General features: G+C 40.7%; 1 protein-coding gene across 9 annotated transcripts in view; it reads right to left on the minus strand.

Annotated features, from left to right (window-relative positions):
• Positions 1–12,245, minus strand: part of LOC136445563 (extended synaptotagmin-2-like) — a 55,915-nt gene that overhangs the window by 34,947 nt on the left and 8,723 nt on the right. For all 9 annotated transcript variants that reach the window (XM_066443629.1, XM_066443631.1, XM_066443632.1 and 6 more), the window contains exons 4-10: positions 9,035–9,111; positions 8,332–8,398; positions 7,227–7,316; positions 6,863–6,918; positions 6,196–6,316; positions 5,433–5,532; positions 5,163–5,233 (exon numbers count right to left, since the gene is read on the minus strand). In XM_066443629.1, the coding sequence (XP_066299726.1) occupies positions 5,163–5,233; positions 5,433–5,532; positions 6,196–6,316; positions 6,863–6,918; positions 7,227–7,316; positions 8,332–8,398; positions 9,035–9,111 (582 nt within the window). The remainder of the gene's footprint in view (positions 1–5,162; positions 5,234–5,432; positions 5,533–6,195; positions 6,317–6,862; positions 6,919–7,226; positions 7,317–8,331; positions 8,399–9,034; positions 9,112–12,245) is intronic.

Here is a 12,245-nt window from a genome sequence, read left to right on the forward strand (position 1 = left end):
TAGGGACAACAGATAAGGGATTGATGTATAGTAACTGTTGTACATGAAGAAGTTACCTTCATGTAACCCGGAATATAATTGACAACACTGGCTCTGTTTGGTAGTAGAAGTACATGTACATGTAACGGCCGTAATAAGTAAAGACATTGGCTGGCTGTTCATGTGTAGTTCTAGAGAGCTCCAGTTTTAGAATATTACGTAGATACCACAGCTACATTTGTCATATTGCTAGACACACAACAACCAAGCATTTGAATTCAACTGTGAGGAGGGCATTTCCAAGTTGCAAGTATAGATACAGTTAGACACTTTGAAACAACTTTGACAGGCTGATTTGAAAGTTGATATTTGAACAGAAGGTTGATTTTCTCAAAACTGAAAGTTATTTTGATTATGTAACTTTGTTACTATCATTCTGTGTCGTTCTGTATGGTTTCATAATGTTACTTTGAAAACCAGTAGAAAAAATATTTGAATCTTGTTCACCAGTATTATGCTAATCTTCTCCTGCCATTGTTTTCAACTCGAGACAGTCTGGGATTTTTATGTGTTTATGTAGTTATGGGGGCCAATCCACCTTTCGAACTGCAGCAAGGCCACAGTGGGAAGCACTTCCTAAATTAGTTTATGGGTCTGGCCCCTGGGCACAGAAAATCCCATTTTAAACCGAAGGGAAAATCTAACGGCTATATAGATACAAACAGCTTTGAAGTTCATTTATCATTTACTACACACAATTCATTGATCTTATAAGAAAGATTGCTGTGGTAGTATAACTTCTATCTATGCAGGCCTTTAACTTTACAATCATATATTTCCTTCGCCATAAGACATTACACAGACCACCTTGAGGATGGTGACTCCTGCCTTGCCAGATCAGACCTGGACTCAGCAGAGCAGCACTTTGCAGCTGCACTCAAGACGGTACATGTGACAGGTAAGGGGGAAACTCTGGTAGCAACTTTTACTTGAGGGACATTTGGAAGAGGATATTGCCCATTGTTCTTTTTTTAGCCAGATGAATATCCTAACATCATCTTTTCTCCCCAGATCCCACAGCCCAGCAGTACCAGAGAGAGGTGGAGCCCCTGTGCAAGTTGGGGGATGTCTACAGTAAGCGAGGTCAGCAGACAGGAGACGGGGGAGACTTTGTCAAAGCTGCAGCACTCTACAATGCAGCAATAGCCAGGTCAGAGGATCAAGGCCTCAATAGTAACATGGCAAAAGCTATTAGAAAAGTAGAAAAGTTGTTTCTCCAATATGTCTTAGGAATTTATAGCAGTGTTAGCCAACATGACACAGAAAAACACAAGAAACAGCTGAAGGAGATGCGGGACCAGATCAAGCTGGAGATGGAAACCATTGACCAGCAGCTGGATCCCTATGTACATGATGAGGATGACCCATGTGTCAAAGAGATAGAGGCAAAACGAGCTCAGGCTGTCAGACAATTGTTTGAGAACATTGCACAACAAAGGAAGGAGTTCATCAGCCTGCTTGTAGAAGAGTGTATTGGGTTAATGGGTCCCCCTCCCTGTAAGTATGCCCTGATAGGTTTGGGTTCACAGGCCACAGGACTGGTAACTCCATACTCAGACCTGGAGTTTGCCATCTTGGTAGAAAAGGAAAGTGAAGAATGTCTTGAGTATTTCCGTAACCTCACCCACTATCTACACCTCAAGGTGGTCAACCTGGGAGAAACCATTCTCCCAGCACTGGGAATAAAATCTCTCAATGACTTCTACTCTAAGAATCCACTTGACAACTGGTACTATGACTCTGTTACACCTCGTGGGTTTGCATTTGATGGCTCCATGCCAAAGGCAAGCAAGACTCCACTGGGCAGGCAGGGAACTGAGTATGAACTCATCTGCACCCCAGAAAACATGGCTTCAATCCTCCAAATCGATGTCACTCTATACCTGATGGAAGGATATCACCTTGCCAATATCTTGAGAAACCCATGCCTGATAAAAGGGGACCAGGGTTTGATTGATAAATATATGGATATCACAGTGAAGATACTGCAAGCTGATGGGGGTAAAATGGCTCAACAACTGGCACAAGAGGTTATCAGCGAGAACATTGCAAGCTTTAGTGATGATGAAACAATAACAGCCAGGCTGACTGATGTAAAGAAAGATCTCTATCGCTTCCCAGCTGTAGCAGTGGACTGCTTGGCACTGTCTTCATGCATTGTACCTACCACAGTTTGGAAGACAATAGAAGAAATGGAAAACCAACAAGTGATCAGTCCCAACAACGCACACCACCTGGCAGTGCTTACCAGCATCTCAGCAGAACTCAGGCTCAGAACCTACATTGCAAATGGAGGACAGAAGGAAAACCTGTCAGCTTTGGCCTCCATGGAATCAACACTGCATGGACAGGAATCATCCCTACAGACCAATGAAAAACAACAAATTGAGGCACTGAAACCAGTTTTCCATGTACCAAATGAAAAACAACTTTTCAGATACTATTACACAGCAGATCCCCTCAAAAAAGTATTGTCTGAATCATCTAGACAGAAAGAGACATTTCCGAACTCATTCTCTGATTTCTATGATAATGCCCCAGAGGTACGAGGCATGATGTATTCTGAACTATGCAAAGATAGGCTGGCTATCAGCTGCTATCATAAGGCCCTAAAGAAAACTGAACAAACACACACATTCAGCAATTTGAAAGAAGCTTGTTTCGGCCTGTTTCAAAAAATGATGCTATTCAAGAAAATTGGACATGCATGTCTCAAGGAGGGGTGGTATCAACAAGGAATAAGCTATCTTGAACAAACAATGAACATGTATACAAGGATCTATGGCCAAAATAATGCACATCCTCACATTGCCGCAATACTCAGCATGCTGGGTGGAGCCTGGAGCAAGCTTGGGGAATACAGAAGAGCAATCAAATACTATGAACAGGCATTACAGATGGAGAGGAGTATTCATGGTCAGAGTACAGCTCATCCTGAAATTGCCGCCCTTTTCAACAACCTGGGTGAAGTCTGGCAGCAATTGGCCAATTACGAAAAAGCAATCAGCTACTTTGAACAGTCCCTACAAATGTACAGGAGTATCTATGGTCATACTGCAGCACATTCAGACATTGCCACTTCACACCACAACCTAGGGTCAGTCTGGCAGCAGCTGGGTGATTACAGAAAAGCAATCAGCCACTGTGAACAGGCACTACAGATGCATAGGGGTATCTATGGTCACAATACAGCACACAGTGACACAGCAATGCTACTCAACAACCTGGGTTCAGCCTTGCATCATCTCGGTGATTACAGGACAGCAAGCTACTACCAAGACATGGCCCTTCAGATGTTAAGGATTATCCATGGCAAGAGTACAGAACATCCTGACATTGCCTTGTCTCTTAACAACCTGGGGTCAACATTGCAAGATCTGGGTGATAACAGTAGAGCTATCAGCTACTACAAACAGGCAATGCAGATGTTCAGAAGTGTATACGGTGAGGATAAAGTGCATCCTGTGATAGCCACACTTCTAAACAACCTGGGAAAGGCGTGTCATGATTTCGGCAATTTCACAGAGGCTATCAGTTACTATAAAAAGGCACTGCACATGCGTAAGAGTATCTTTGGTCAAGAAACATCCCATCCTGACATTGCCCTTTCACTCAACAACCTGGGGGTAGCCTGGAAGGAACTGGGTAACCACAGTAAAGCCATCAGCTATAATGAACAGGCACTGAAGATGCATAAGAGTGTCTATGGTCAGGGTACCACACATCCTCTCATTGCTGCCTCACTCAACAATGTGGGGCAGACCTGGAGATACTTGGGTGATCCCATGAAAGCACTTAGCCACCATGAACAAGCACTGCAGATGCAAAGGCGTATCCATGGTGAAAATGCAGCACATCGTGACATTGCCTTCACACTAGGTTTTATAGGGGAAGCCTGGGGTGATCTAGGTGATCACAAGAAATCCATCCGTCAATATGAACAGGCACTGCAAATGAAGAGGAGTATTCATGGGCAAAATACAGCACATTCTGACATTGCCACACTACTCAATAACATTGCAATAGCCTGGTTAAAACTGGAAGACCATAGGAAAGCTATAAGCTACAAAGAAGAGGAACTAAAGATGCTCAAGAGTATGTACAGTAAGGGAACAGTGCATCCTGATATTGCCAAGGCACTCAATGAGATGGGACAATCCTACCAGAGACTAAGTGATCACAGAAAAGCTATCAGCTACCATGAACAGGCACTACAGATGTACAGGAGTATTCATAGCGTGAGTACAGCACATCCTCACTTTGCGACATCACTCAACAACCTAGGGTTAGCCTGGGAGAAACTGGGTGAACACAGGAAAGCAATCAGCTACCATGAACAGGCACTGCAGATGTATAGAATTGTATATGGTCAGACTACAGTACATCCTGACATTGCCAAGTCACTCAACCACCTGGGGTCAGCCTGGAGTGGACTGGCCATGGGTGATCATTTGGTTTGTGTACAGATGTTCAGGAGTATCTGTGGTCAGGGTACAGGACCTCCCAACATAACTACATTCTATAACCTGGCTGAAGCCAGTGGTGCTCTGGATAAATATAAGAAAGCACTAAGCTACCACAAAGAGGCACTACAGATGTACAGAAGTGTCTGTGGCCCGGATATACCACATGATAAAATTGCTATCACTCTCCACAACCTAGCTCTGACCTCGGGCATACTGGGTTATTGCAAGACAGCAATTAGTATGTTCCAAGAAGCAATGGCTATAGCTGAGAATATTAATCACCCAAAGCTAAAAGAAATTAAAAAAAATGCCACCAGTATGAGCCTAATAGCAACAATATTAAGTGCTGTTAAGCTTCAAACAACAATGTGATATACAAAGGCCATCTAGTTTGTACACATTCTATCAGAAACATCAAACCTTCATTTTTCCTATTTCGTTTAATGTAAAAGATAAGAACCATTGAAGAATGACATTGACAATTATGTAATGAGAAAACCACAGCTCAGTTCATCATGGAAAATGTATCTATTTTGAAACTCGAGAATTTCTAATGTTTTGTACTTTTTTGTGAAACTGCAGTGCATTGAATAAAATGAGGCAATGTCATGTTTTTTATCGAATCATATTAATTCATTAATAAACAAAAATCTTTACCTCATAGTACTCGTTCCATCTTGGCTCCAGGGTGTTCTCTATTGTCTTACTCTTGAAGCTCTGGGCTCCAACTGTATAAGGGAAAAAGTCAACTTTTAAAGGAAACCTGCCAACTAAAAAGAACTGATAAAATTGCTTAAGACAAATGGATTTCTCTCATACTCACAACATACTAGCATTTATGCATACTATATGTAGAGTATCCTTAGTGTGATGCCCTCTATTGAATCTATTTCATATTACATGACCCCACCATGACCTGTGACCTACCTTGCAGGGTGCAGTAGGGGTCAGACTTGCCCTTCTTCATGAACCCCACGTCTGCCCTCATCAGTTCCTTAGCCTCCTTCAGGTGTATCCGCAGGACTCCCTAAATAATACAATAATAAACACACATTCAGCACCAAGGACAGGACTTACAAAATGAAAATAGAATATATTACACTGCATGGGAAAGGAGAACATACAACAACACACACACTCAGCACAAGGGCTTCAGATGTATCCGCAAAACTCCCTTAATAACACAACAATAAACATACATTCAGCACCAAGGACAGAAATGTACTGTCTTCAGCACTCCCTAAACACACAACAACATACACTCAGTATCAAGGCTTCCGATGTATCCGCAAAACTCCTTTAAGTTTAACACACGATAATGAACACATATTTAGCACCAAGTACAGAACTACCTTAACCTTCCACACAAAGCACACTTAAAAGTGACTTCCCATCTCAAAGTAGCCAATGAGAGTTTTGTTGAAAACAATGGAAGGCTAATCTCTGTATCTGTATCTGTATCTGTATAGCCGGTATAACCGCCCTTCGGCGTAACACACCAGCTTACCTATCTCTACTAAGGTAACAGCTGATTCCTACCACCACTGGTGTTCAACTTTTCATTAGACTGATATTTAAGTTCAAAATCATTCAATTCATTTGGATGCAGAAAAGAATCATCCCTACATACCACAGGCATGGGGTACTTGTGTAAGAGGATGAAAAAGATAGAAGGCTATTTCCTACATACCACAGGCATGGGGTACTTGAGCTTGGCTACCTCCAGGTCAGGGATGAGCGGCATCGGGTAGCGGTTCGGCAGGACCATGAAGTTAGACACTTGGTCCGCTACTATCCCCTTCAGGAGGGAGCTGGAACCAGAAAACAAACACATCATTCATTCATTTACTCATTCATTCATTCACTCATTCATTCATTCATGAAGTTAGGCACCTGGTCTGCTACTATCCCCTTCAGGAGGGAGCTGCAACAAACAAACAAACAAACAAACACATCAATCACTCATTCATTCATTCATTCATTCACTCATTCATTCATTCACTCATTCATTCATTCATGAAGTTAGGCACCTGGTCTGCTAATATACCCTTCAGGAGGGAGCTGGAAGAAGGAAACACATTCTTCATCCAGTCATTCATTCATTCATTCATTCATTCTCAGAACCATGAAGTTGGAAACCTAATCTGCCACTGTAAACTTCAGTAGAAAACTGCAAGAAGGTAAAAAACACATCATTCATTCATTCAACACCATTAAGTTAGCAAGCCAGTAAGGGACTGAAACAAGGATTCACTCATTTATTTGCTGATTCGTCCGTTCCTTAACTCACTCACTTATTCATTAATCCATCTACACATGTATCTACTGATAGATATCTGACAGAACATCAGCCTCACCTGAGTCCAGGGAAGTCAAACACATCTGCCAGGTTGGTCAGGTTGAAATCTATCTCCTGGGGATGGGAAGAACAAAAAATCACACAATCAAATAAATTCCACACCGGCAATACGATTTGCACATTAAACCAATAACTAATAAAAGTTTCCTATCTTTCTCCACTCTGCATAACAATCACACATTTTGCATGGTCAACTAACATTCACCTTTTTCTCACTGTACAAAAGGATTTAAGATATTCTGGAGTGACATTTTTGTTTACTATCAGTATTACTCGTGTACGAGGGTGGCAACAATCATCCGAGTGTAAAATCTAACAAAAACTGCACACAAACTCCTGCACATGAGAAGCCTGAGTCTCACCGGCCTGTTGAGGAAGAAGACCGTGATGCCGCCGATCAGGGGGGAAAACTTCACCAGGGGCTTCATCACCACTCGCAGGGTTCCGTGGATCTGGGACAGGGGAGACAAGATAAAATGTAATCTCAAAAACTTTGGTGCAAACAATTGGATTATAAATATGAGTTCCATAGAAAAATAAGTTAATGAACTTTAGTGTTCCTTGGAATGCAATAATCAGCTAGGAGTTTGACAAAAAAAGAAAAGTTGAAAGTATTGTGCAAGCAAACAATTGGATAGCTAGGAAAATCTGCATGTATGTATTTTAATATCTCCAAAGACGAGTCACCACTTCACTCTAGTTTTATACAAAATGTACAATCCTATATAAACATGTAGTTAATGTGATAATGAGATCATACAAATTCAACCTATTTCACTAACCAACAAACAAACAGCAGTGGAAACATAACCTTTGTTTGTTTGTTTGTTTGAACCTTTGTTTATTCATGATAAGCTCAAATCGGCACGCAGGCCGCTTTTCATTGAGGTCATGAGGGAAGAGGTAAGGGTCAGATACAATATATCAGAGATACACAGTCATTTGAGTCCTAATAACTCTATCAACATATATCATTACATATTTATGGTACAACAATATACAATTTCTACAACATTCAACATAAAGTAGGACGAAAGCTGGTTCATAGTCCATGTCCGTTCGTTTAGTTCATTTCCGTTACTTCAAGAGTCTCTTGAAGGAAGTCAGATTCGGAGCCGTACGTGTGTCTGGCGGTAGGCTGTTCCAGACATTTGGTCCACGGTAGGCTACCAATCTTCTGAAGATCTCTCGCTTGGGTTTGGGGACAACCAGCTGACTGCTTGTGCTTTGTCTGGTTGTACGAGTACTCTGGTCTCTACAGTACACAAACATCTGGCGCATGTAGGGTGGCAGTTTGTTGTTTAGGGCTTTGTAGGTTTGTACGGCATTGTAGTATTGGAGTGTTTCTTTAATTGTTGCCAAGCTCTTGAGGTGAAGATAATAATACGGCAAAAAGCTTAAGAGATGCCCAAGCTGTATCCTATCAAACACCTTAAAGATTCTCCCTCCCATGTGGTACTTTCTTACCTGTAAGTCTTGAATTCCTGCCAAGAAACGCTTCATGCGAATCTGGATGTCACAATCACCTGCATACCTGGGGAGATACATGTATATGTAGAGGTATAAGTGCACTTAGAAACTTAGATTGCAAAAAGGAATTTTGAAGATCATTCAAGTCACCAGTATACATGGGGACAGGCAAATGTATGGTGTCAGCAGGGTAAGAGTAAAAAAAAGTAAACTAAATTATCTCAATCAAGCTCACTAAGGGGCTAGATTTCCACTTGCTGTGACAGAGAAATTAAAACTACATGAACTTAAATACATTTACAGTAACTGCATACGGCAGTACATTTGTATATGTTTCTTCTCCGCAGGTCTGGATTTAGATAATCCATGCCTGTTTGTTAACTAGAGACAGGCATGTGAAGGTATCTGCAGAACAACATTCCGTACTAACTACAGCCATATGTATGGTGGAAGTTAACATGCCTCAGGATAAACACGATTAGAAGAAGGAAGAACATGACTTGAAGAATCACTGAAGGTATTTTTTAACATTTCATCTAGAAAATCTCGATTTGTCAGGCTTCTAATCTGTTTTGTATTCAACATTTCCTGATGCAAATGAAGCAATATTTGAAAAGGGTTTCGTCCAGAAATTGGAATAGGGGTATTATGTCATTTAGAGGACACGAGATTAGAAACAGATATAACATTGAGGACTTACATGATCTCCATATCCAAGATGATCTCGTTCCTGTGCACATGTTCAGTGTAGACCTGGATCCCTCCCACTCTGGGGGGCTGCAACAACATCACAGGTACAGTTTACACACAACAACAACACATATTTACACATGTGCACTATTCACACACACATCCGACAGTAATGCACATGTTCAGTGTAGACCTGGATCCCTCCTACTCTGGGGGGCTGCAATAACATCAGTATGATTGTCAATTTAACAGTATAAAAAAATTCTTACTAACATGTTGACATTTAGATGCACTGTCTACACACAATTATCATGTCATAACGTACAATGTATGATTGTGACCTTGTTTCTCCCAGCCTCCAAGGCTGAAACAACATGGCATAACACCTGTCACATATATGGAGTATTTCTTTATCTTAATGAGACTGGAACCTTGGTGTCACCTTAGATATGAATAGTCATTCTTTACAAGAATCATGTAGACATGTATGGTGGAAACTCCTATTACTTTGAGCCAGTTCCCAACTCAGACATCAGGCACTGTCTGTCAGCACTGTATCATGTTCACTCACAGATGTCCCCAACATGGGACCAAACATACGGCTATTTTGGGTGGGATATTTTGGGTCATGATAACAGTATTTAACACTATGCACTCTTGTCTGTACAACAGAAGAAACCAAGCGACACTACATGTATGTGTGCATAGATGATGTCATTCTAGCTTTCTGGACACTGTTGTACAAGACTGCTGTAAAACATTCTATGAAATATATGTAAGATCTTTTCAACAATACTTGCAATATTATCCTCTGCAACCCTGAAGCTTAAGTACACTTGTATAGGGACATGATCCTCCAGGCTATCATGACCAAGGACTTTTCTAAGCCTTCTGACTCAGACTCGGACTTCAACTTCAAGATATTCTTGTTTCAAGTCAAAGAATTCAATGTTGTTTGACAGTATTATCTTAGATGACAGGAAATTGAATGGGGACAAAGAAAAATTTGCAAAAATATATTCTTTTTAAGTTAATCTACTACAAACTGAATGCTTCATTTATAATTAGTAAATGCTGTTCATACGTATACAGTTGTAAGTATTTAGTTTCATGCAGTTGTAAAGGATGCATCAGGTCAGCTGAAAACGGCTACACAGTGTGGCAATTTGGATTAAAGCTAATAAGAAATTCATCCATTCATTATATTTTCAAGGCCTTCTTCTCCACCATGAACTTGCAGACATGCATTTTTTATAACGTCTGATCCGACATCCATAATTCACACATGTCCTGGGAGATGTTATGACTGGAGGGCACTAAATGGGCAGGACGCCAAAAACAGATGGAAAGTAAAACACTTAATATACATTAGCTTACTGTAATAGATTTGCTACATTTCGAGTAGAATCAGACTGTAGCAGTGTGACTTGTGGATCAAGGTGCTACATTGTAACAACTGAAGCATTGCCACAATTACAGGTTCACTGTTTTATTATGGGATGGTGTTCAATGACAGATCTATGGTTAAGTAAAACACAATCTATACACAACTCACTTGTACAGTAATAGAAATTAATGCTACATTCAGAGGAGAATCAGACAAACTGTTACACAGTACGTAGCAGTTTGGAATTATGGATTGCCATCTTGGGTGCTACGTAACAATGTAACAAAAGAATAAATAGATGGTAGTCTGCTACAAATCGTTAGGGAGGATGGCCAATAAGAGATGAAGAATCTAAACTTTAACAAACAATTATTGAATTAGCACAAGTCACTGATGCAGTAGATCTAAACTGTGACTGAACCGCTACATTCAGACAGACTGTAGCAAATTGTGAATTATGGATCAGATCACTACAAGTACAAACCACAACAAATGATAGCACTGCCACAATTACAGGTTGATTGTTTGAAATGATGGCCAATAACGAATGGAGAAATATTAACTTAACACACAATTAGCACAAGTCACTTAATCTGCAGTAAGTTGTGACAGAATCGCTACATCCTGACAGACTGTGGCAAATTGTGAACTATGGATCAATGCACTGGAACGTAACAGATGATGGCATCACCACAGGTTTATTGTGAGGGAAGATGGCCAATAACTTGAACAGATGGCAAAGTCAAACATAATATCCGAACTGCTACATTCTGACAGACTGTGGCAAATTGTGAATCATGGTTCAAAGTGCTACATACATACACATGTAACAGATGACAGCACTACTGCATGCTAGTGGTTTATTTTAGTATCTCACATGGCTTCCAATGGTGTCATAATGGTGTCATATGCATGTACACATATCTCTGTTTTAGTGCACTGGATTCTCTTTATAGACCCAGGTTTGACCTACATTCTGACAGGCTGTGGCGAATTCTGAATTATGGATCCGTGTAACAGATGATGTCACATCTAGTATACAGGTTAATTTTGGTATCTCATTGCAGCTTCAAATGGTGCCATGTACCTGTGTTCCTGTTTCAGAGCAATGGATTCTCTTTATAAACCCAAGCTTGACCTACAGGCCTGTATGACAGACTGTGGCAAATTGTTATATTATGGGACTGCAGTGTAAAAGATGATGGCGCCGTTACTGGTTTATTTTAGTATCTTAGTATCTTATCTTAGTAGCTTACTTCAGCTTGAAATGGTGATATATATGGGCAAGTACAGTCATGTACAACATGTACATGTATATTCAAAACCAGCAGGCTTGACCTATATTCTGACAGACTGCATGGCAAATTGTGAATTATGGACCAAAGCGCTACAGTGTAACAGATGATGACACTGCCACACTCATTGCAGCTTGCATGAATGGTAATATATGGGCAAGAACTTCAAGTACAGTGATGCACATGTGTCTCTATTATAGTGCAATAGATTCTCTTTATAAACCCAGGTTTGACCTATATCCTGAATGACTGCATGGCAAATTGTAAATTATGGATCAGAGCGCTACAGTGTAACAGATGATGGCTCTGCCACAGGATTACTTTGAAATTAGTATCTCATTGCAGTTTCAAATGGGGAAATATGGGCAAGTACTTCATGTGCAGTCATGTACATGTATCTCCGTTATGGATTCTCTTTATAAACCCGGGTTTGACCTACATGTATATTCCAGACTGTGGCGAATTGTGAATCAGAGTGCTACAGTGTAACACTGCATTTATCATTGCACTGCTACAGGATCAGGGAGGATGGCCAATAG

The sequence above is a fragment of the Branchiostoma lanceolatum genome, chromosome 12 (assembly GCF_035083965.1).
Source record: "Branchiostoma lanceolatum isolate klBraLanc5 chromosome 12, klBraLanc5.hap2, whole genome shotgun sequence".
Classification (NCBI taxonomy): Eukaryota; Metazoa; Chordata; class Leptocardii; order Amphioxiformes; family Branchiostomatidae; genus Branchiostoma; species Branchiostoma lanceolatum.